Source organism: Zootoca vivipara, chromosome 4 (assembly GCF_963506605.1).
Source record: "Zootoca vivipara chromosome 4, rZooViv1.1, whole genome shotgun sequence".
NCBI lineage: Eukaryota > Metazoa > Chordata > Lepidosauria > Squamata > Lacertidae > Zootoca > Zootoca vivipara.
The window spans coordinates 38,896,636-38,923,221 of record NC_083279.1 but is presented as its reverse complement, the minus strand read 5'-3'; the positions used below and the strand labels follow the sequence as shown (position 1 = coordinate 38,923,221).

General features: G+C 40.4%; 1 protein-coding gene across 4 annotated transcripts in view; it reads left to right on the top strand.

The window, feature by feature from the left end:
* Positions 1-26,586, top strand: part of SH3KBP1 (SH3 domain containing kinase binding protein 1) — a 150,682-nt gene that overhangs the window by 104,422 nt on the left and 19,674 nt on the right. For all 4 annotated transcript variants that reach the window (XM_035116819.2, XM_035116821.2, XM_035116820.2 and 1 more), the window contains 6 exons: positions 10,779-10,854; positions 12,445-12,539; positions 21,306-21,407; positions 22,728-22,779; positions 23,894-23,974; positions 24,751-24,913. In XM_035116819.2, the coding sequence (XP_034972710.2) occupies positions 10,779-10,854; positions 12,445-12,539; positions 21,306-21,407; positions 22,728-22,779; positions 23,894-23,974; positions 24,751-24,913 (569 nt within the window). The remainder of the gene's footprint in view (positions 1-10,778; positions 10,855-12,444; positions 12,540-21,305; positions 21,408-22,727; positions 22,780-23,893; positions 23,975-24,750; positions 24,914-26,586) is intronic.

The window sequence follows — 26,586 nt, the reverse complement described above, 5'->3', positions numbered from 1 at the left end:
TCCTCTACAGAGGCAGAACTTGTCCTGGAACTCTCTGACTGCCTCTTCTCCCCCCCTCCCCCTGATCAGTAAATGTACACAGATGTTTTATGATATTCTCATTTTAGTGTGATTTTTTTAAACTGTCTTTAATATTGTTATTCAATATTCAATGGAAGGCATAGAGTTTTCATATGCTTATTTTATTATTTAAAAGGAAAGGAAAAGAAAAGAAAGGATAGGGAAGCAAGTCCACTTCCAAAATAACTTATTTGTTCTTCCAGAAAAAAAGATTGTTATTTCTGGTTAAAATAACTTTTAACCAAATAACTTTGGTTAAAATATCATCACTTATTAGACTTACATCTGAAACCCATTTTGGTAAATGCCATTTTTAAGATGTTGAGAGTTTGTGTAATTATATGAAACAGTGACTTGAGTTACAAACTTTATTATTTGCCAACTTTGTAATATATTTGTGTATCTATACATTTCTAACCCTCGTATTTTTGAAAAACAGTTGTCTGTCACTTCTGTTTAAACATGGAATGAAGCTACATAGTTCCCTAAATAAATGTATCAACTTAGCATGTGCCGTGGGTCTTCCTGTATGTAAGGGAACAATAGAGAACAAGAAAGAGTTAGATGGAGGGACAGTATTTTCATAGCTTGCTAAAATGTCTGCAGTATTTTGGACTTATTTTGAAAAACAACTCAACATACACTCAGTGCTACTTTGTTGAAGTAAACACTGCTAATTGGTAACAACAACAACAACAACAACCAGACACAATTCACCTGGAACCACTCCTTCTACAGGCAAGCTCTGTTAAAATGAAGTGTGCCTATCTATGCCTTTCACATCTTGCTTCATTTAAAAGAGGTCTGTGCAAAAGGTTCCTGGTGGATTGTGTTCAGAAACATTGAGTTGAGGTCTTCATTCCCACCGCACTGATAATGTGGGAAAAGTGGAGTAATCGTAATAACATCCTTTGAGGTTTCAACTTGGACCTGCTCAAATGAAACTCTGTAATCGTTGTGGTACAGTTTTCAGCTCTGGACTTCTACCGTAAAGCAGTAATATGGCTATACTGTACAATGAAGGTCCCAGTCCTTGCACTCAAGCCCAATTGCTCCCTTGTCAACCTCTTCGTAGACATGCTGTAGAGGAATATTAAGATAACTTCTTAGACATCTGAAGTTCATATTGCACATTTCAGAGCAGCTCACAGATTCTCAGCAGTTCTTAGTCCTTTTCATGGCCAATGGAAGAAACTAACCCTTGGATGAGTATGGAAAATGTGTGGGCTGCCTGTTTCCTTTTTCACTGTTCATTAATGTTACAAATTCACACAGATGTTATTTTATTTTATATATATATATATAAAACCGAAGGATGTGCACGCAGACATACACAAATCCCACAGGCAGGGAATGATGAGGAGAGGAGGAAACTGTATTGGAGGTGGGCAGGGACGATGGGAGCATCCTACCCCAGGGGAAAAACAGAACCAGAGGAAAGGGGAAATAGAGATGTGAGCAGATGGAAGAGAAGGAATGAATGAGTGTGTGTATGTTTGAGTGCAAACATCATACCCTTTGAAGGCATATTCAGCACACATGTAAGTGTATGGTTGACATGAATAGGTTTAGGCAGAAAAGTGTTCTGATTCTAAACTCTTAAGTGGAATCAATCCACTTGATTTCAGTAGAATTTATTTTCAATGAAACGTGCTGCGGGTATTAGTGCATGAAGTAGCATTTTGGAAATATTATTGGTCCAAGGGTCACCACTGAATACCAGTTAGAGAGAAAAATAGACCATTGATACATTGGATGTGCTGCAAAGCTGCTGTTGAAGTTTTAGATTTGAAGTTGTTCATGATCTTTCATGTTTTTTTAATGGATTTTTGAAGTGTTGTTTTGCTGTTTTGAAGTTTCTGTTTGATGTTTTATTGTCTTTCTCTTCAGTTGTATAGTCCCAGGTTCATTCAATTTTAAATAGCAGTTGTATTATAAGGTATTATCTACTTTTTCGGATTGCCATCTCCCCATACTTCACCCACCACAGGCTTATTTTTACCACATTCACTTTGGATGACTGCTACTAGATCCATTTTAGTCAAGTTTCAAGACTGGTCTTGGAAAAGAAATTGGCTTTGCCATTTTGGTAGATTTCCTTTGGCAGCAGATAAACTGGGAGACCATGCTAATTTTACTGGATTTTAGGACCATCGGCCATGGGCTATGTGGCAAGTTTTGGGAAAGGATACATTTATTGCTCTGCAGTGGTTCAGTTCCTACATGACATGTAAATTTCAGAACCTAGTTTTAGAAGACTCCTGTTCTGGCCCATAAACGTTACCTTTAGTTACCTCGAGTTCCACAGGGTACTTACCTTGTGTCCTGTAACTAGTGGAGCTTTTTGTTTCAGAGCCTTCAGTATCCTGATGACATCCTATTACCAGTATCTATCCTTTTCTTCAAATCCCATTGAGAGCAAGGTCCCTGAATTGTTGCCTTGAATCAGCAGAATGCTGCATTGAGTTGTTGTTAGCAACCATTTGTCTGGAGAGAGAGATTAGAGTGCACCTCTGGGGGTGAAGTCAAACCGTTGTGTTTGCAGCACTGAAGTTACCTCCCTGGGGTGCAAGTCTAGGCAGTGTGTATGGAAGTCCTGGGCTGCCCAGCTGACAAGACACCTCCTCTGCCTCACTGATGTGGTCTAAGGGAAAAGCAGAGCAATGTATTTGGCACCAGTTTGGCTGCAGGAGTTGTCAGAATGAGATGTGCAAGGCACCTTCCAACTTAGGGATTCCACTCCAGAAATGGGTAGGGTTTACTCCTTAGCCTTTTCTTCTACCCAAATATATCCTGCAAGGCAGCAGAGGTTTAGGATCTGAGTTTTCCTTCTCCTAGATAGGCTACCTTCCCAGGTTGACGAGCCCCATCTGCCCTTCGTTTCCCTCTGCTGCACCTGCAAAATTCTTGACTATTGGACCCACTACTGGTCTCATCTGCTCAATCCAACAGAGACTTTATTCGTATGCAGGCAGGCCCGTCTTAACCACATCCAGCGCTGTGACGCAAAGATCCCTCCAGCGCCCCCTCCCTTCCCAAAATTTAGCCTGGGGCGGAGGGTGCCATTGGGGAGAGAGGGAAACGAAGACAGAAGCTGCCGCCGCGGGGGCTGGAAGATGGCAGGTGGGATGGGGAGGAGGAGGTGGAGGCAGCAGCAGGCAGGCACAGGGCTGTGGGAAAAGGCAGCGGGGCTCTCTCCGCCGCCGATCACCTCCTCCTGCCTTCCCCCTGGCGGCAGGCAGGCTGCCACCCCTACCTAGCCGTGGCCCCCGCACCTCTTCCCTGACGCCCTCTAGCGCCCTCCAGCGCCCTGCGCCGTAGGTCCCCACACCACTAGCCTCTATGGCTAAGACGGGCCTGTATGCAGGGGAAGTTCATTGCTCACTGAGGGTTTGAGACCCATTGGCTACCCTCACCTGATTTAGCTGGTCAGTCAAAGCCATTTCCCAGGGTGTTGCAGAGGTTGTCATGCTGACAGCTTCTAGGAGCCACAGGCAAGAGGTGAGTGCAGAGTGAGGACCAAACGTAGATAACCTATCCCAGAAGAAGCACAACGTGTCCCTCACCAGAGGTACTACCCCTCTCCTAACACCCCATACACCCCCATGCTTCAGCCAAGTTAGAGATTATAACAGTTGGTGAAATAATGAACCATACACTATTGCCATTCACATAGCAACGCTCTGCACATACTTTGTTGCAGGAGATAGCAGAGTTCCCTTTTTAGGAAAGTGCTGTTATTTTCCCAACTAGAACTTTTTTCTCATGTTCCTTTCACACTGCGGTACCTGTTGTGCTATGGGAACTATGGATTTTTTATCAATACATCAGCATGTTGCACAAAATTTCATTCACCACCCGTAGGAGTGGTGTGACACAACTATGAACACCATTGTTACTACTCCACCGTTGTGTTCCCTCAAGATTCAACCATGAAAATGGCAGGAAATAACTGTAACTTCCATTATGTTCCAATAGATTTCTGGAAGTGTTTTTTTTTCATTGTGTGAAAGCTCAAATATAATGAGGAAAATCATTGGGGAAACAGAGCAAGCTGCCATGTGAATGAAGGCTCAGTTCCCTCTGCTTTCTGAATACCACGTGACTGTGTCATAGGAGTTACATGTGGGTTCAGACCTAAGGAGGGATATTACTTGAATATATACTTCTCTGCACATGGATGGAGGAGCAGCCCCTGCCTGTGCTCCAGGCTGACTGGAAGACTGGAGCAACAATGGCTCTTGCTGTCTGTGCTAGCAAAGGCAAGATGCTTCTTTAACCACCTTTAACCTTTCTTTAAAATAAAAAAAAGTCAGTACATTATAGGATCTTATAACTGAAAGTTTGGGGAGCAAGTAGGATGACAGTAAATATTTTGGGGGGATTACCTGCAGCTCTTTACTACTTCTTGTAGTCTTCTATGGGCTCACCAGAAAGAGACGTTGGATTAGTAATAATTAGCATTAGGAACATGCTTAAGGCTGCATTAGTGTTGTCAAATTTTCAGTTCTGCAGATTTCCTCCCACATTGTGTAGGCTTCCAAATGTTATGAAATGTGACTCCAAGCAACAAAGTATGCATGTGCACAAGCAAAATCCCCAGGTGTGTTGTAGTGGCATATGCTATGTGTGTGAAGGAAGACGGCTCAGTTATACGTTTTACTTAGAAAAAGACCCGTTTTGATGTGAATGTGTCAGGCATGTGGATAATGGGCGTGACTGTTGATGCAACAACTAGTTTGACAGTAAGATTCTAGTTCTGCTTGTTTCTGTACACCTCTGTAAACAAAAAGCTAGGCAATATCTCTGAAACTCCAGTGATGTGTAATTTGCAAAATGATGTAGGTTTAATTAGAATTGTTATTATTGGGTGTTGACAGTTTGCAGCATATTCCATTTTTTTGCATCAGTTTAGATAGAATGGTACAGGTGAAGCATCCAAGAGCTTTTGATTTATGTTTTATTTATTTCATTTAATTTTCTGATCTTTTTGGTTTTGCTTCTTTATCAGGGAGCAATGGAGAGTGTAATGTACTGACTGGGCTTCTCCTTTTCTTCCTTTAACTTTGTGTCATTGGCATTCTTGTTCGTCTGTGATTTTAATAAGATTTGCTCTGCTTCTTCTGACAGCATCTGCTCTGCCTGAATTGCTGCTGTCCCCTTCCTGCATCACACATCATCTGGATAGATAAATCTCAATAAAAACCTCCTGAGTAGAAGAAGTTTACATTTCTTAACCATAAGCAATAATTGAGAGATTGGCAAACTAAAACAGACAAGAGGATGATGGTTATATTTTTATATATACCACTTACATGCCAAAATGGCTTTTGAGACTATCCCTCGTCTAGTACATAATTTTGGAACGAGACAGTCCAACATTTTCTAATATGAGAGAAAAGGACTTGTTGCAGTTGTCATAAAAATAAAAAAACCTGTGTGAAATGCTCCGCTCATTAAATGAAGTTACAAGGAACCAGGCAGAGGGCCTTCTCGGTTGTGGCACCCACCCTGTGGATGGGATAAGCACTGGCAATTGCTAGGGTGAGCAAGTGCGAAGATTGCTCTCCTCGCTGGTCCCAGCCACCACCTGGCTCCAGCGGTGGCAGGACATGGCGGCCCCCTCAATATGGAGTGTGTGTGTGTGCTGCCCCTTGCCAAAAAATATTGGGGGAGCTGAAGCCCCGTCTGCCCGATATACCTGGCGCCGCTGGGTGCTGTAATTCACAATGGTGACCACAGGGGGAGTATTACTGTCTGGTGGACATGGATACCTTTGCTCCAGCACAATGGGAAGTCAGTTGTGCAGATTTCATTGTCTATGCTAGTTCTACAGTGGTTCATTAGCAAAGTGTAGTGGGAACAACATATGAGGACCAAAGCACCCTCCTTGTGCGTAAAGTGCATTCAGTACTCTCTGCTTGAGAGCAGACTTCCACAACTGCTGCTTCTAACATTTTTTTCTAAAGCATATAGCTGCTTGTGTATTTGTTTGAACCAGGCAAACATGACTGGAAGTCTCAATTTGACAGATTCTCAATATGGTTTGGAAGGTTGGTTGATAATTGATTCTCATTGTTCTTATATTCTGTATCTAACCTATGCTAAATGAAGTTTGGGGCTGGGTTAATCCAGTGGACTCAATATATGTCAGTTCACTGCCAATTGTCGGCCTGTCATGTGTGCAGCATCTGCTATTCATATGACTAAGCTTTCTGCACTGCATACTTACATTTTAAGTTGCATTGAAAAAGCTTACATATTGTGGTTGGTCAGTGGGCACTGTGAGAGCAGGATGCTGGCCAGATTCCTCTTATGAGTGCACATGACTAGCTAAGAACAGGGAACTATTTGCTCAACCTAGGCATTGATTTCAAGCCTCTGACACGGGCCTGATGGTTGTGTTCACTGCTCTCAAAGTACAATTTCATTTAATGTAGAAAACAGTATATATGTCTGAAAACAACTGTTGTTGATTTAGGACTGGTACTCCCAGAAATTTCAGAGACTAACTAGACTTGATGTGAGCAAGAAATAAGTAGACAGATGCAAATCACTGTACCCCAATTTTATTAAAGTTCTAGAAACAAATGATTAAAATACGATATTTGTCAAAGGGTATTATTTGCCATTTCTTCATTAGGTTAGTAGTATTTCAATCTAATGCATAAAGGTTCTAATATTCTCTTCTGTACTATTTTCATCAACGAGGAATGTATGGAGGAGACAGAAGAGTCTATATAATGGTAGAAATCAAAGTATTTGCCAGTTGCATAACACAGAATAAAATATAGTACAAGGGCCTCTCTCTTTCCAGAATAACTGGTAAACAGCTAACTAAAAAGGATTATAGGATTTCTGAATGAGACACCTGCCATACCTTTCCTTCTAGCTACTGTACTGCATAGTTTACCCCAGCTCCCCTCACACTATAAATTAGTGCTTAGTATTATACTTAGCAACATGTAATTTGGAAGTCTGTGCTCAGATCACTTCAACAACATTGGATATTTTTATCCAGGTAGCAAAAGAAAATATATCATTGGGTGGAATAGCTATCTTTAAAAAAGAAGAAGAAGTACCGTAGTAGGCAGAGGAAAGAATGGTAACCAGTTTTCTTCCACTATTTTAAGTATTCCTGGTAACTACTAGTCTGTGTCATTTGCTTACTGATGGATAACTGTTATGTATATTTTCCTTCATGGACAGAGGCAGTAGTATTTAGTTCAGACTCAAGCCTGTAAGGTATAGAAAACCCCACAGCAAATCCAACTTTGCTTTCAAACATCTGCTATTAGGCTTTTAACTGCAACACTTCACATTTCTTGTATTTTATAGATTTCTTATTTTTCTCGAAATCTTGTGACTTCTTCTTATTTATTTGCCGCTGGATCATTAGGTCCTAGATTCTAAGATGATTAAATTCTAGTAGCTATTTATCTAAAGGGTAGTTGTGCGTTACAATAGTTAGCTCCAGCTGCCATGAGCTTCAGCCAGCCAGGCCAGCAGTCTGCGATGATGAGAGTTGTCATCTACAACATCTGGCGGGCCCCTGGTACCCCATCTATTCCCATTACAGTCATCTCAAGTAGGCAAAAGGTATGGATGTAGCCCTCTATGGAATGACATTGGCGATAGAGTATTCTCTGTAGGGGTGCCCTTACTATGGCATTCCCCCCCCTCCCCAGAGGCACAGATGGTTAGGGCATTACTGGGGTCTCAAGGTGTTGGGGGAATTTAATTTAATCTGTGCTGCCTAAGGTCTTTCGGTTTCCATGAACTACTATCAATTTGACTTTTAAATAACTGGTTTTAATTTTAGCTACATTTCACCATTTTATTGTGTATGTATAACATGCTTTATACTATTTTAGAAAATGCTCTGTGATTACTATTTAATGTAGGGTATTTTGTAAATAAGTAGATGAAATATTTCCAGATAGCTAAGGTTAAATAATGTGCAACACGGTTAAATAGCGTAAATCAAGTTATATTATAGCAGCAGCTCTTCTTCCCCCCTCTGTATACTCTATATTGCTACTGGGATAACCAGTGAGCCACTTCTGATGAACTTGCCAACTGCATTTGGTGAGAGAGTGGGACTGCAGCTGGTCAGACCATAAACCACAACCACCTGTTCCATTGGACATCCATGTGTGGGCAACTCGTTCACGTAAGCCCTACATGCTAAAAATATAAAACACGTAAGTCCAAATGGACAGATGATACCTAGACTTTAAGTGGAATCTGAATCATATTTTTGAAGAGCTGTGTTGATAGGTTTCCTCAGGCTCCCCTGTTTCATATAGCTGGTACATTCATCAGAACAGGCCAAATAATAATAAATAACAAATAATAATGAAGAATCTATTTTGAGCATCTTGAAATGTGATAATGCTGTGGAGTAGAACGTGCAAATTTCATTTGCTCTTTGTTTCCTCCCTTTACTTGTCTAAAATAGAACTTTCATATCTCCACATTTGAGGTGGGAATGTGAAAGTTCTAATTTGGAAAAAGACAGAGAAGGGCATAAACAGGAAGCAGGATACCATTGTGCTTCCTGCGTTTTCCACATAATTATCATGTCCGAAGAAGAGTGTGATGCAAAGAGTATAATTTTTAGTCTTAGAATCTCTGAATCAAAAGTGTTCGGTGTTTAAAATACGTGCAAATAAGGAGCTAGGAGTACTTGATATGGAAGTCTAGAAGATGTAGATATGCTGTTACTTGGTATAACAAACCACAAATGTACACCAAGATTAATATGGGTGTTGTTTGCAGTAATCCTGTCCAACAGCTTCCTTTTGCATTCTTCTGTGCCCCACCCTATTTTAATCTTAGAGTTCTTTGCATAGTTTTAAAATTACCATGCTCTTGTGTTGGCTTAATTCATGATGTATTTGAAGCCATCATTGAACACGGGAAAAGTAACTTTTGATTTCCATAATCCTTGAGGCCTACCAGTGTAAATTTTGTGTGACTTTTCACTGTGATATAGAAGGGGGGGATAAAAGATCTCAAATAGCCCTTAGCCAAAAATCTCCCCTAATTTCACCTTTATTTTAATTTGTTTATTTCTTTAGCCTGATGCTAGCGAAAGGTTCAAATTCAGACACCTGAGATGAGAGGTGCTTGGTGTGTTGTGTTTTGAAATGCTTCCTAGTTTGGCAAGGACTTTTAAAGAACCACAGCATTCATGTGTCCTCTGTGTAACATCAGAGGGCAATATAGTTGGTTGCAAAAATAGTACTCTGTATTTTATGAGATGTCAGAAACATAATGTGGCAGAGATGAAATGAGGGGCATTCTGTTAAGTGGGGCTCTTAATCTGGAGTAAGAACCAATACTTCAAACAAAAGACACATTAAAAAAACATCTGGCAACCCTGCTGGCAGATGACATCAGTATAAAAACAAATGAATTTAATTGGCAGGATCACCTCTTTGCCCCTTCAAGCATAAATCAACTATTTCGCTTTTCATACAAACAGCCTGCCAGAAGACAATTTGCTCCCTTGCCACCATGCGTTCTTTTATGCAACCATTTTATCTAATTAATTAAATTAGTTCATCAGACAGATTTGCCCGACACCCTCATAAATTTTGGATTATCTCATTTGAGATCCTCTGCTTCTGCCTAATGAAATCTGAAAAATGTTCTTCCGCAACTAAAATCTGGGCTGTGTGTGTTTAGATGATAGTGTAAAAGAAAAAAAATGGGGGGTGGGAGAAAGTAGACCTCTGCAAGCGAATAACTCTGTTTTGGTCTTTGGGTTTATATAGCATTTTGTTCCTCTGCTGTTTACCGTATATTCCTGCATATAAGACGACTTTTTAACCCAGGAAAATGTTCTCAAAAGTCAGGGGTCGTCTTATACGCCGGGTCGTATTTCTTATACAGCGAGTATCATAGCTGCCAAGTTCTCCCTTTTTTTAAGGGAAATTCCCTCATGCTGAATAGGCTTCCTCGCGAGAAAAGGGAAAACTTAGCAGCTATGGCGAGTATATCCCAAACTCTATATTTTAACTGGAAAAGTTGGGGGTCGTCTTATACGCTCGGTCGTCTTATATGCCGGAATATACGGTATTTGTTTTTCTCCAGGAAAGGTCAATGTCTTGTCAATTCTCAAGAAGGTGAGCTGCTCCAAAGCTCACTGCACTTGCCTATAGATATAAAAGTCAATAATCCAATCTCAAATTGCTCAACTGAAGTTGCTACTTTGAATACCAGAACTTCATTGGTAGTTATTGCATCTGACCAAATGCTGCTCACATCACTGGGTTCCATATTAATGTATGCGGTGTTGTTTCTTTTGGGTGTAGCTATTTGACAACTTATATCCGCAACTTTTTACTCCCAAGTGAAACATTTTGGAATAATTGGAAGTATTTAAATAGCCAATTATTACTGCATAGCATGTACAAGTGCTTGTGATGGGATCAGCAGAGCTTTGATATTTCATATGATTACAGGGTTGGTACAGTCATTGGTACAGAATGGGATGTAATTATAAGGTCACAAGGGGGCAGTTAACTAAACCATTACATTTCTTAAAGGAATTCTGGCAGGTAAGGCCTGAGGGAATAACTTCAATTAATTTTTTTTAAAAAAACACTTATTGAGCAATTACATGAATTGTGACATTATGTTCATTACTTCCTTGCTGAGTTTTTGGTGAGATAGAATAAAATAAAGAAGAGTTGTTTATATGTTTACAGACAGTTGGAAAAAGAATACCCACAGCCACAGCAGTTCAGGAGCCGGCGAAAATAGAAGTGGACAACAGGACAAAGGGTAGGTCTTGCTGCTGGGATAACCCCCCCCCACCACCACTCTTCCCTTTGTGCTCAGAGCATCTAGGTGTCTGAAAAAATTTGGGGAACTTTCATCTCTTAGCAATTTCCTAATTTCAAAAATAATAAAGAAAATACGCCACAAGGCTTTGGGCTAAAGATGCTGAGAGAGAAGACAATTTTGCTTTACAGATTTTAAAACCTGCATTGTTCTTTTATATTATAACCTGATCCCTACCACCAAATACTGGATTAATTTGCACTATAATTTTTTAGAGAAATCCAATTTGTTTTGTGTTTTTTCCTCTCTTAAAATATCCATTTTGCAGGGGAATTTTGCAGTCTTAGGGAAATAAACACACACCTCTTACTCTCTGTGTTTGAAAAGCAGATGATAAAGTCTCCAAGAGGAAATAAAAATAGGGTATTTCTAGCACTATGAAAAATGGCTGAAACCTATAATTAAAAATGTTTGCTTACCTTTGCTTCATTGGATAGAAAATGACTTGTAATCTGTGTCTAAATTATTGTCAGTTTTTCATACTTTACATACTTAGCCACTTAGACAAGTTTGTTGCTAATAGCTGCTGCCCACTTTAAAAAAAAGACGTTTTAGGAAATCAGTGGCTTAATTATGTTACTTAAAATGTTGAATTAGTGGTATTAGCAATTCTTTCTTGTGGTAAATCAAAGCAAGAGAGGAAGTAGAACTGAAGTATAAGAATGATCATTAGTAAGATTCATGTGCACACATTTCCAAATAGAAATCACAGGGTATAAAATTTACTGCTTATTTATTCTTGACATGCTCAGCTGACCACTATGGGGAATGGGAGGTCTGTACAGTGGTACCTCGGGTTACAAACACTTCAGGTTACAAATTCCGCTAACCCAGAAATAGTACCTCAGGTTAAGAACTTTGCTTCAGGATGAGAACAGAAATCGTGCTCCGGCGGCGCGGTGGCAGCAGGAGGCCCCATTAGCTAAAGTGGTGCTTCAGGTTATGAAGAGTTTCAGGTTAAGAATGGACCTCCGGAATGAATTAAGTTCTTAACCAGAGGTACCACTGTACTTGTCTCCAATATCTCCCATCCACTCAGGTCCCTTCACTTGGTTAAATTATGCAGTACTCCTAGGTATCAAAAAAAAAAACCCCTAATGCCTTCTCTTTTCTATAAATGTTATAATTTTTTTAACGGCATAATATGAACGTTTATGTAGAATTGTTATGTGTTTGTGAAGTAAAAACTATTAATTTAAAAATGTTAATGGTGACCTCCCACTTGACTATGTGCATAGCAAGGCTCTGTTATTCCCCGTGGGAAGTGGCTGCACCCAGCCTTAGTGTGAATGAGAAATGAGCACAGCCTTTCCAATTAAAGTGTTTTAATGGAATGGTTCTGGCTACAATAATTTTATCAAATGACTGTATCTACAGAAATAATCATTATTTTTCTCTATCTGCTAAAGTGCTTCATACATTTTAAAAACCAGCTGCCTAGAAAAAACATTGGGAAATGTGTTTGTTTCAAAATTACATGGGTGTTTTGGTAGGACAGTATATTGAAATACAGTGTTGTTTTTCTTTCAGTAAAGGAATATTGCAAAGTTTTATTTTCATATGAAGCACAGAATGAAGATGAACTGACAATCAAAGAAGGTGATATTGTCACTCTTGTCAATAAGGTAATTGTAATTTTTCTGGTTGTTTTTTTTAAAGTCATGTGTTTTCATATGAAAATGCAGTTAACACTTAATAATCAAATTGAGTGCTTGTGTGTGACCATAAGGCAAAGTTTTTAGGCTGGTTATTCTTCAGAAGCATTATGTGTCACAGGTAAAACATTAATTGTGTCTTTGAAAAAGTCTCACAGTTTTCCTTCTGGTTTCCTGGTCCCCCTTTCCTCATAAGCTCATAAACTGCTGGCGCTAATGGAATTCCCTGTTGCAAAACACGCCTAGAACAATGGGAGTTTTGAACACTGATTAGTGTATAGAAAATTAGTATTGATCACAATTCTGACACACACACCCCAACAGTTTTCAGAGGGAGGAAGCATGTACCACAATAGCGATCATATTATTCTCACTTGATTTTAATTTAAAAGCTGCCTGCTCTGATGGCAGCTTCAGTAGCTGAGCTCTTAACTGCCAAGCTTCCTCACCACAATGTCCCAGAAATGTGTTGACACTAGCATGTCCCTGCTAACATAACCCCCAAGGCACTCTAGGAAGGAAATTTGAGAATAGGAGTGTGGCTATGCTAGCATCAATCCCAGGGGATTCTGGGAAGAGAAGCATGGCAGCCGAGAGCCCTGGTGACTTCTAAATTGTTGAGAGAGAAGGAAAACGGATAGGAAGCCATAGCTGCTGCCATGATATGCACCCCTCCCCTCCTGAAATTGCTGTTACGGGGAGCAGAAGGTCTATGTAAACTCACCCTTTCAATTGAGCAAATCAGTGAGATGGGATTTGCTACAGCCCTACAAAAAATTCTCCCCATCACTGATATATGCCAACACACAAACACACAGAAATAGGTTTGCTTTGATTTTTAAATGTATTGTTTTCATTATTATTAAAATTTATTACCTGCCCTTCACCCCAAGGTCCTAGGGCAGGTTACAACAATTAAAACACAATATTTTAAACAACTTTTAAACAAAATTACAGAAATAAGGTGTGTCCTCAAGTGTCAAAAGTCAGGGCAAAGAGGTGCGTCTTCAGCATTCGCCGAAAGCTGTATAATGAAGGTGCCATACACACTTCTATGGGAAGGGAGTTCCATAATTCAGGGGCTGGGGCAGAAAATACCTTCTCCTAGGCTGCCGCCTCCTGCACTTCTGAGGAAGGTGGAATAGCCAAGAGGGATTGTGTAATCCTTTATTGCAACAGAACGACACAGTTCCAAATATTGCTTCGAAATCACCAGTGTCCATTTGACACACTCTTCAAGCCTGTTATTCCGGCATAATCTTCTATATCATGTGCAAGTTGTGTGGAGATAAGTGCCTGCTCTTAGAACTAGAAATGGCTTCTGCTGATGTTTTGAATCAAGAATAAAGGAAAACCTTTCCAAATAATTTAACTCATGATTGGTGGAGTTGGGTTTTGAAGCATTTAGGCATGCAAATTATTCAGAGGAATAAGTATTCAAAGAATAGTTTCTGTAAATCAATATGAGAATTTTTCTCACCTCATTAATAAGCACAATGTTGACACTTTATGTGCAAGAGTTGCTATTTTTGAGTATTTTCTGAGCACACACAGAAAACATGTAACTACATCTTTCTTTTTTCCAAGAGACTGAAAACTAGGTCAGTGAGCATCAGATAAGATCAAATGAAATGAAATCTTTCAGAAACTTGTTTAGAGGCTACTGAGCTGTTGCATGACAGGAAATAAGGTGGCTAAATTGAGAAGAAATCTATTACCTATTTCAACATGCAGTGCAGCACATTTGTATCAAAAACATGATAATGAAATTCTGAGACATGGTTGTCACTTCCATATGATTGGGATCCCATGTCACAGTGATATATCTCCCATTCATGTTTCCTCACCTCCCTGCTCCTTTGTTCTTCAGTCGGTAAAAACTGTGCTAGTAGGTTCAAGGATCCACTAGAAACTAACCTCGAATGGGTTGCCTTTGCCTTCGGCCATGTTGAATATGGAAGCAGAACCCATGTTTGCGTTCCTACTGGCTCACCATATTTAATATGGAATATAGGCCTGAGGCACTTCAGATGTTGTTGGGCTACAACTTCCATCAACTCTAGCAAGCATAGCCAGTGGTCAGGGAAGATGACAGTTGTAATCGGACAACATTGGGAGGGCCAAAGGTTAGCCACCCCTGTTGTAGATTATATAGCATATAATGATATGCTATCAAGGGGAGTGTGACAATTTTTAACTAGTTAAATCAGCTGACATTTCAATTGATCAGTTGTAGCACATTTTCCCTGGACGCGCTTCATTTGTTTTGGTTCTTGGCTTTATCATATAATGTGGAATGAAAAAGCAAATATTAAAGATGACCTTTCTTTCTAACAAAAAGTGATTGTTTTTAAACTGTAAGTTATTTTGCAGTTCCTTCTATTAAGTAACATGCATATCAAGATTTTCAGATATACTGACATATGAATTTAATCAAATTAAATGATAGGTTAGAATTATTTGACTCACTGACATTCCATGTGTGTGTGAGAGAGATAACAAAACAAAATGCAGTGGGTTTTAGTCTTTGCAACATTTATTTCCTTATATTCTGTTGATTTTTCTTTTCTTCAACAAAGCAGTATCTAGAAATGAGAACTGAAGACAAGATACAATCATTTGTTAACAGTGAAAGCACTGTAATTAATCTAATCGGGGAGAGAGAAAACAAATACTGTAACTAAACAAAACTGAAGTTTAGCCATTAAATCCAAAAATTTAAACACAAGTCTCATGGACTTAGGAACTTGGAGAAGTATCCTAAGAGACAAATGTGAAATGAGAGCTCTATCAAAGTACACACTATGCTTTTCTTTCCAGTTAAGTGGGCTTTGTTACATGGTTCATGCACAGAGTCAGAGACTCTGGCATTTATGAGACAGCAAACTATTACATCCTTCATTTTCATATTCGAAGAGAAGCAAGGCAGGTAACTAGGTAGATTGGCTGCTCAAATTTTACATTATATGCACACTCTCACACTCCTGGCATTCATCTTGTGATGGATCATGATTATTAAACCAAGATTGCTGTTGTATTGTATATTTCCACAAATCAACCACTTCCCTTCAGGACACAGGTGCACATTTATTTATTGGGGGGGGATGTTTATTCAGTACTGAGGATATAATGGAATAAATCAGGAAAGCTAATAACCTTTAAGTTGTAAGTTACATCCGCCCATCTGTTATTTTATTTTAATTTTAAATCTGTTTTCTCTGTTTAGTCTCACCAAGTCTAATTGTAAAATAATTAATTTCAAGCTGCAGTCCTACGTACATTTTCCTGGGAGTAAGCCACACTGAAGTCAGCAAGATTTACTTCTCAGTAAATCTCAGTGTTCTGTCAGCTATCTTCCAGGCTTTCTTAATCTCTCTTACAGAGCAACCATAACCCTAGATCTGTTGCCTTGAGGGTGTTAAAACAAGGTAGAGGTGCCTCCCCTCTGTCAGTAAAGAGCTCTGATGGTGGGAGGCATGGCCACAGCATGGAACTCTCTGGGTGTTGATCCATCACAGGCACTATTTCCACCATTTACTGGTGTTAGTTAGGCCCTGAAATGGAGTGTTTGGGGGTATAGGTAGCCATTATCTGAAGTTGCCTCAGGATCCAGTCCATTGCCTACATCAGCCTCAACCATTGGCTTTTTGTGGGGGGTGGGAACAAGAGCAGGTGGTATAAGCAAAATGTATCACCCTTACATTGTTGTTGTTGTTGTTGTTCCACTTATCCACTGAGTTGCCCCAGCCACTCTGGGCAGCTTTCAACAAATTGAAACATTAAGCACAGTAAAGCATCAAAAATTAAAAACTTCCCTATTCAGGGCTGCTTTGTTTTCTCAGTGGTTGTAGTATATTATGGATTTGTATTTGAATTGTAACCCATTGATTACAGTAAAAAGGGGAAAATACGTACATGTTGTTGTTTAGTCATTTAGTCGTGTCCGACTCTTCATGACCCCATGGACCATAGCACGCCAGGCACTCCTATCTTCCACTGCCTCCCGCAGTTTGGTCAGACTCATGTTGGTAGCTTCGAGAACACTGTCCAACCATCTCGTCCTCTGTCGTCCCCTTCTCCTTGTGCCCTCAATCTTTTCCAACATCAGGGGCTTTTCCAGGGAGTATTCTCTTCTCATGAGGTGGCCAAAGTACATACATACATACATACATACATACATACATACATACATACATACATACAGTAGCCAACATAAATCTGACATTAATCTAATCCATAGCAATAAAATTAAATAAATTTGTATCTAACAATGTGGTTTAAAAATACTTGCAATTTTCCTAAAGCACTTTTTTATTAAAATACACACACATTGATATATATAACAAATTGATAAAATAGAATAGCTAAAATACACTTAACCTGCAGAGGAAGGTTACTTTTTTACCCTTCTTCCTTTCTTCTTTAGTGCAAAAGCTCTGTGGTAATAATAGGTTATCTTACTCCTGCAAATTAATGACTATCCATTTAATGTTAGGCTTCTAATAGATCTGTCACATTGCACAAAAGAATGGCAGCAATCTGTTCATAATATGAACTATGAGAGCCTTTTGCAATGGGGAAAAATGCTTTAGTTTCCAGATGGGTAGCCATGCAAGTCTCAGGCAACAAAACAAGAGACTTGTGGCAGCTTAAAAAGTGACAAATATATTATGACAAGCTTTAATGGACTACAGTCAGCTTCATCAAGTACATGAAGTGCTGCCCTGCATTGGAAGGGTGTGTGTAGACACGCACATAGACATACATACTAGGGCTGTGCTCCTGCTCACTTCACTCACCAATCCCTTCATCAAAACCACAACCTGCCCCCAGGGATTGTCAATACCATCACTCCCTGAGTGCCCTTCCCTCTTTTATTTCCTCAGATATCTGTAACTTGCCTTGGTTGCCCTCTTGCTCACTTGTCTCAGTTGGACGCCCACACACCTGGGATGACTGCCTGCTGGCCTAGGACGCCTACCTGCTGGCCAGCAATACCTACCTATATGTGCTGACCTGGGCCACCTGCCTGCTCACCAGCATCTCCCTCCTCCTCAGTCTCTGATGCTGCTGCAAATGCCCAGCTGCTTTGAGAGCCCAGTTTGTCATCATGCTGTACCTTGTCTTGCCACCTGTCAGTAGCCACATGAACTGCAGCATGATGGCATCCCTACATTTTTATTATATGGGGTGGGTTGGAAGGAATTGTAAACTACAGAGTGTCCTGATAAGTTTAACTGTTCCTTTGTTGGTTTTTGGATATACTGTGCTGCTATTTCTTATATCAAAATTGGGTCCATTAATTATTTACGTAGAGGCCAGTCTGTTTCCATTATGCCATTATGCATAATGGCAGAAGGGCATTGTTGGCAAATGATGGCATATATCACATTTGAATTTGAACCTCTAATGTTGTGGATGATATTATTACATCCTGTAATAGTACTGCGGGGATAGACACGTGGCTAGAAGAACTGGAAGCTGGGTCTAGCCCTTGTGTCTGTATCTCTCTTGTGTGGCCTGCTGTTGCTGGTGAGTAGCTGTTTTAGCTTGAAGGGAGGCTGTATGTAAGCAGGTATAGTGCTTCCACCCAAGGCCTGTGAGAAGGAAGTGTTGTCCAGGATGGACTGTAGATCCTTGATGATACATTTGAGTTGAGGCTCCCTTTAAACATTCTCCCAGCTGTGTGAGAGCTGCTTATCTTTTGAGCTGATTACACATGCCTGGGCCTGGGCCTGCAGAAGCCATTGATTTGTGGGTGGGGTGGGCGGGTGGAAAAAAGCAACACATTTGGCCAACTCAGATCATTCCCAGTTGTGTGGGATTCCCTCACGGATAAGCTACTCCTACACAGCTTAGATAAAGTCTAAAGAGCACCTTAGTCATATCGATATGCAGTATGTTATGTAGCTGCTTTTCTTTTCTGTTCATGCCTCTCAGTTTCTAATACTTCTGCCTCTCAGTTTCTAATACTGTAGCATTCCACCCACTAGGTCTCTGTGGGTCATGTTGTCTTTCGGAAAGTCCTTAATAAAATCTGAGTAGTAGCTGAGGTTTTGAATTATCATATCAAAGTGATTGCAAAGGGAAATAATTTTACACTGTAAAGGTTGCCAGGGAGGTGGTTCTCACAACCCGCACTGCTCTTTCAGACAGCCGCAGATTTTTGTGGGGGGAAAGAACCATGTTTATATTCTTGTTCTAGATAGATTTGCTGCATGTAAGTGAAAATGTGAAAGCCTTAAGGGGTGTGAGAGTTATGGAGCACCATAGTTTAATGGTACAGCTCGTGCTCTCATGTAGAGACGTCCCACAATCAACTCCAGTTAAAAGGAGACTTGGTAGCTGAGACTGTGAGTGCTGCTGTCAGTTGAGAAAAATCCACACTAGGCTGAACAGACCAGCATAGCTGCCAAGTTTTCCCTTTTCTCACGAGGAAGCCTATTCAGCATAAGGGAATTTCCCTTAAAAAAGGGATAACTTGGCAGCTATGCAGACCAGTGCTCTTGAATATAAGGCATCTGCATATCTTCTTAAGGGTAGGGTGCGCTTCTGCCAGAGTCTAATGGTTAGAATCTCACAATCAACAAACTTTCCACAAAAGACAATAGGGATTTGCACAATCCTGCAAACTGCTCTCTCTCTCTCTCTCTCTCTCACACACACACACACAGTTGCATATATCCAATGCCCATTGGATCTATATCTGACATGGGGCAAATATTGCATTGAATGCATGTTGCATTATATAATGCCTTCCAGTACACTGTGTTTCTAAAAATGAAACCAAAGGCAACTTGTAATATATCAACTGAAGATTCTTCCTTTTGTAGTTAAATGCTTTGTCCACCTGTTTCTCATCTTATGCAGATCGTGAGCCACACTGGGATAGCGAACTGTTTTTATTTCTTTGCACAGTGCCAGACAGATGGCTGCATCTTTATAAATAATGATCATGGTGGTGATGCAGAAGAAAGTGTCATTCTGCTGTAGGCAGTTGCATATGCTGTTCTTAAATAATTCTCTCTTTTTTGCCATTACTTTTTGCATATGTGTAAGTTTCACGTGTACATATTTTCATGCAAGGGTCTGAATGTAACAGGAACATTCAGAAATAAATGAAGTTGCATATTCTCTGGCACTTGAGGAAATTCATTAGAACAAGTTATAAAGAGCATATGCTCAAACTGGCAAGTGTATACAAATCTTGTTCTCATGAGGCCTGACAGTCCCCTCCCAGTTTCCTAGATAGGATGCAGGCAGCTCAGGGGTGTTAAAACTGAGTCTAGAGGAAGGAGTAGGAGAATAATCTTCCTGTTGGTGCACTAGTCCCACTGGTGGAGGAACAGGGTTGCAGAGGGAGCGGGCCACCCTTGGCACCACTATTTCGGTAGGGTGCCATCGCGGTGGCCCCCTCAACAGGCGCCGTGCACACACACCCCACGCGTGCTCTCCGCCCCCAGTTGCGGAGCATGCGGCTTCGCCACTGACTAGTCCCATTTCCTTCCCTTTCCAACTAACATTTCCAACCAACCTTGAGGTTTAAGAGCACCTCATATTTCTTTCCTGGTCAGCAAAGGGAGAAGCTGGTTTCCCTTTTTCTAGGTTTCCTGTAGCTTGTGCATACCTCCGATCTGACTCATGGGCATGCAGTCACTACACCTGCAGTCTTCTGGTACCTCTCTCTCATCTCCCTGCATAGTGACCAGCTGTTTTAGTGCCCACACATGCAGCGCAGTCATGAAAGCATGCCATATGTGAACTGTGGTGGTAGCAAAGATTTAACCCAGTTAGACACTGGGGTCACAAGCAGTGCTTTTAATGGTGGCAGCAGCCCAGCCTGGCCCATGAGAGCCTATGTGAATGGAGTCTGCCACTAGGCTTTAGTATGGTGTTAATACTGCCACTTCTACTGCTTGGTGCCATGATGGGGGCATAAAGTGGGGTATAAGTGTGTGTGTGTGTGTGTGTGTGTGTGTGTGTGTGCGCGCGCGTGTCCAAACATGTATACATAGACACGTACCACCTTGTTTTTAGAAATGCTTATTGTGTTACTGTGTTACATAAGGAGTCTGCATTTAAGCATAAATACTCTTGTGTTTTATAATGTGAAGGCAGCAATGCAGATATGTAGAATGTAGATTTAGAATGATGTCTTGCTTCTCCTCCTCTACATGATACACTTCCAACTCTGCCATCTTTTTTGCCTCACTTCACATGAGAGGAGGGAGAAGAGAAGGGGAAGACAGACAGATCTGTACACCTGTCACAGAGGGTTCCTTTTCTTCACTTGTACACCCTCTAGTTTTTATTCCCCACCACATCCTAAACTGACCCTCTAAGGTGCTGCCAAAAAATGTGTACTCCTGTAATTCAGATAAACAGCAGAAGGTGTGTTTGGGGTAGGTGGCATGGGTACAAATCACTTTAATGCCTTAATATTTAATGGCCACAAACATGTGACATTCTCATGATTTGCTACCTGTTGCTACTTTCCCCTTTTTCCATAATGTATTGACCAGGGAACTAACAATGTGTCTATGACTAGTAAGCACATTTAAACAACCAACACCACTAGTTAGTGATGAAAACTTAGCAATATACACACCATGGCCGCATAAAAATATTCCGCATATATCCCACTTTACACTCTCAGTTTACAGTGGGAAATAATCCTGCCTTATCAAAATACATGATTTTCAATGTATGTAATAATTTCTTCTTTCTGTGCCTTAGGAATGTATTGATACTGGCTGGTGGGAAGGAGAACTCAACGGTAGAAAAGGAGTATTTCCTGATAACTTTGTTAAATTACTTATTTCTGACTTTGAAAAAGAGGTAGGATCACATTGCCCTTTATCACTGAGAATTTTATAAACCTGTGTCATTTGTTTGGAACATGTTAGTTAATAAAATATTGAAAAGCTGAAACTCACCTAAAATGCTTTTTGTTTATGGACGGCAGCATGTTTGTGTAGCTTGAAATTGCATTGTGTAGCTTTTTCAACTTGCGGTGTAAAAAGCTGAATTGAAAAACTAGCTTCAGCAAGATTGTTCTAAAAGCCCATATTCTATTTACACAAAATCAGGCAGTGTTGCATCCAACGTCTGTGCTTGAGCAGAACAGACTCCACTAGCATAACATGACTTCTTCCTCTCCTCCCTGCTGCAGACCCCTGAAATGTGTTCCAGAGGATAGAACTCTCCAGACCATATTTGGGGGGAACAGGAGGATACACTAAGGAGAAGAGGAAGGGGAAGTCCTGTTGCACATGCAGAAGTCTGCCTACACAACACTGCACTCCATCCAGTTATTCATGTGAATAAATGGCTGGTGACTGGGCTTTAATTTGCTGGATTTGTTGTTCCTTCAGAATAGTCTTAAATTGAATGGGAATATTGGGCCAGTTAGCTCAGTATTGCCTTCACTGACTGGCAATAGCTCTCTAGCCCAACATGGAGGTATCAGGGATTGAACCCTGGACTTTTTGTGAATGAAGCGTGTGCTCTACATTCCCCATGTTAATGGGTGATCAGAATTTTTTTTAGTAAAGCTTACTACAAACAAATAAAACCAATTAGTGTACAAATATACCGCAGAGCATTATAACTTAAAATTCGGTGTTCATATTAGATCCAAAATTGCACCCTAAAACATTAACATTGAATACTAAAGCAACACAGTGTCATACGTGTTTCAATCACAAAAGTCCTCTTTACAGTGGTAGATATATCTTCCCAATATAGGTATATATCTGAAGAAGTGATCTCCATTCCACAAATGCTATGGTAAATGGTTCAACTTTAAGGGGCCTCAAGGCTTTTTGTTTTTTCAGTACTTTCCTGTAATTAATCTACTTTGGTTTCAGGAAGCAAAGTATAACTGCAGAGAAGTAACTTCCTGCTTAACAAAGTCTTTGTACCCTAAGCAAATATGGGCATAACGGCAAATAGTCACATATAATTTCCATAGAGTAGCAGCTAGTCTTTACTAAATTATGATGGTTGTCTCCTCTCTCACTATGTTCATAAATTGCATTTATCTGCTGTGTTGCTGAAAGACTTCACAAACTTTTTTTTTAGTTATTAGAATGATTTTATGTTCTGTCTGGTTCAAATTCTTTTTAGCAACCTGGTTATCATTTCCTTTTCTTTTAGAGACCTAAGAAACCACCACCTCCATCAGCTCCTGCCTTCAAACAAGGATCAGGTAATGCACTGTTGCTGTAAAATAAGCATCAGTAAATATCCCTTACAGACAGTGCATCCACTTTTCTGTCTCTTAGTGGAAGCTTTCAGTATCACTTTATCCACCGTGCCATTTAAAAATTGTTAAATTGCAGCTACTGTCTGGCAGCAGCAGACTGCTTCTGAAATCCCAGGGTTGCTCATGTCAGTGATCATTCTTGGGATAAGAAAGCCTAGCCAAGTACCAGTCCCATTTGGTGAAGAATTGGTAACTGTACCAAATTAAAGAAGGCAGGGAAGGTTGGTATACTTAATAATACAGTATGATATTTATGTATCAATTCATTATAATTCATTTTAAAGTGTTATTAGTTCATTACCGCTCTGAAAAAGACATGGAAGGCCTTTAATTTTATGACTGAGTAATTATCAGACAATCTCTCCAAAACCATTCTATAGCAGTAACATGCATTTGCCATCTAGTGGTTGTTAAAGAAAAGCACTAACAATGATTATCTTCCATATTGTATTCACAATTGAAGTAAGAGCCATTTGTTTTGGAGATGCATCCTCTCAATATTTAATATTTCCAAAACTGGCAGACTGGCAGGGAGTGAAGGTGACTGACCACAGTTTTATGTACTAAAGGGGTGGGGGTGGGGGACATCTTACATGTTGTCCTGTTTGCCCAAGCGTGGCCCGTCTAGGCACTGACCAAACCCATACCTTCAGATGCTTCGTTCGCCATGTGACTTCAGTTCCTTCCTGGTTACTGTTCCTTAAAGGAAACAGAATTACAAGGGGAACTCAGATGTGAAAGAGTCCTAAGTATAAATTCTCTCTCTCTCTCTCTCTCTCTCTCTCTCTCTCTCTCTCTCTCTCTCTCTCTCTCTCTCTCTGTGTGTGTGTGTGTGTGTGTGTGTGTGTGTGAGAGAGAGAGAGAGAGAGAGAGAGAGAGAGAGAGAGAGAGAGAGAGAGAGAGAGATGAAGTCATTCTGCAGTACAAACACAAATTTAGAAACGAACCCCATATACATTTGTCATGAAGCATATTGCCTTAGCGAACCTAAATAAATAAATGCATATTTCCAAATTCTTGATATTCTTTCTAAACAATTGCATTGAATTTTTGATAGCTACGACAGACAGAAAACATGAAATCAAAAAGGTACCTCCTGAAAGACCAGAATGTCTTCCTCATCGAACAGAAGAGAAAGGTAAGAAGCATTACTACTGAGTGAAAAGTCCATCTTATATTTTAGTAAATGCCATGGTCCTTGGAGACTGGTGATTCTCCCCTGCTTAAATCAGTTCTCCCAGCAACCCCCAGTTGAGAGGAACACAATGTGATATTCTGTTAGTCTGAGGCCTAGAAAAATGATCATCCCACCAGCTCTCCTCAAACATTCTCCCACAAGCAAGTGGGAACAGCAGCAGCAGCAGAATCAAAGGACAGTTCCACAGAGCTCCCTCTCTGGTTGGACTTGCCTTTTCCTTCTCTTGCTGAAAGAGTGACCTTTCCCTGATGATTTGCAAGACTCTTCTAAGGACTTTCATTTGCACAGTGGGGTTTCCCTGCTCTTCCCCCAAAATTGGCTCTGGGGATGGAATAGGAGAAACTTCAGAACTGCACACTGTGGAGGGAGCAAATCATTCCATCTGACCAGCTGAAATGCTTGTGCAGACTGAACTTTCGTAATAGTGTGACACTGAATTCCACTCATTGGTTTTAGAACACATGTTTGCAGTAATTTGTATTCATTTGTTTTCAGTGTTGTAAGTGGCCCATAGAAAAACAATTTGTTTAGGTTTGGGAAATTTTCTACACTTCATTACTTTACAGTAAATAAAAGTATGTGTTTTATTAGCGTCACAATAAAGATGATGTAAGATATTTTTTCTATTGGGTTTTGCCCATAGCTGTAAGTTCCGTAAGTGAGAGAGTTTTGCTTTAAAATGTCTTCATTCTTTTTTGGGGGAAATTGATTTAAAGAAAGACCAGAGAGAGAGCAAAAGCTGTTAGATTTACAGAAGCCTTCTGTTCCTGCTATACCACCGAAGAAACCTCGACCACCCAAAACAAACTCTTTGAACAGACCTGGTACGTTGCCTCCAAGAAGACCAGAAAGACCAATTGTGCCTCTGACCCATACAAGGTATTTGATGGATCAGTTCTTTAAAAGAAATCAGTAGATGATCAAACATATTTATGATGAAATCTTGTAGATAATTGCACCTCGTTAAGTCTCTTTGAAGTACACATAATGTGTACTTTGAAGTGCAAAGTGGACATAATAAATTATTTTGATTTATAATACTATTTTAAAATCTGTTAAAAAATATATGAGTGGTTGGCCTCCAGTTAAGTATTGCTTTTGCCACCTACAACATAATGTAGTAATTTCATTTGATTTTATAAAAGGACTGGCCTATTCCTTATATTCCATCTTGATTGCAGAAATTCTCTGATGGGGCCCTCTAGTGGTACCCTATGTAGTGCTGGACCTTGGGGTCTCAAATTTCAGCAGCACCCTGTACAACACCAAAATCCAGAACACACACACACAGAGCAGCTCTCACCTTCCATGCACCATGCCCAGTGCGACTGAACCAGTCATGCTTTCCTAAATGCTGCCCTATGACCCTGAGGTCTGGTTAGTGACTGAACAATAGTATGGCGGGTCCTGCCCTGTGGAGCTTCTTACTAGTAGGGTTTCAGCAGGAACCATCCTTCCCTTCCTTCAGATGTAATTTGACTGGCCTTTACAACATGATATTTTCTTTTAACCAATCGGCATTTATTAATATTTATTGCGTGGACAGGTGGAGTCCCCCCCCCCACCAATCCCAGGTGACTCCTGAGTGGAATAATGACTCAAGACAAGATGCTATGGGATTAAAATTGGCCACAACTTTATTAAGTTTCAGGTGTGGGGAGACCTTGTCTCAGGCATTGGGCGTTTATTCTTCCCAGTCCCAAGCCGAGGATCCACCCTTTGTTGTGAGGGCAGGGCGGTCCCTCCCCCTACCTGGCCGATCCCCTGGCAACGCCTCTCCAGGTGGGATTGGGCAATTGGCTGAGGTAGGCAGAGACCTCCAGGTATCCAGCCTGGGGAGGGCGAAGCCAGCCCGTACTACCGGGAGCCGCACTGGGATTTTGGGGGCTGCGTGCGACGCCACAAAAGGTGCCCCCCATCTGATATGGGGAGCAGTCATTGGCGTTTTTAATGATGTTTTATGGATCTCTTGTTGATTTTATCCTTATATGTTGTACTTCCCCCTGCTGTATTTTTTTTAATGAAAGTGCAGGTTTATAAATTTGTAAATAAGTAAATTAAATTGTTTGATGATAATGGCTTTCCATCATCAAGCAAAACCATAGATTAGACTTCTTAATAACTTCCATTATTTTTGAAATAGTGTGAAATAATTACTTTTTTGGAATGATGAAAAGCTCCAGTTTTCAGCAGCCCTTCACAAGTCCACTTTTGGTACTCATCTGCCAATGCAGAGTCACAAAACACCCACTCTGAAACTGTCACCGGAAAGCCATTAGTTATTAAGCGTCTCAGTGAGGGAGCCAGTCCTACTGAAGGAGCTGCAGCCAACGGTTGAATTGGCAGGGGGGGGGCTTAACCCCATTATCACAGCTTGACGCTTCATAACTTTATTACTTAATGGGTCTGCAACACATTCTGCCTTTCTTCATATCACTTACGGTTTTTATACACAGATTGTTATTTTTTAAATTGCTGATTCCTTTCAGATTTTCTTCATCTCAAGATGCAGTTAACATTTGAGAAATTGTTTAGGACACTAGTGTGTCTAA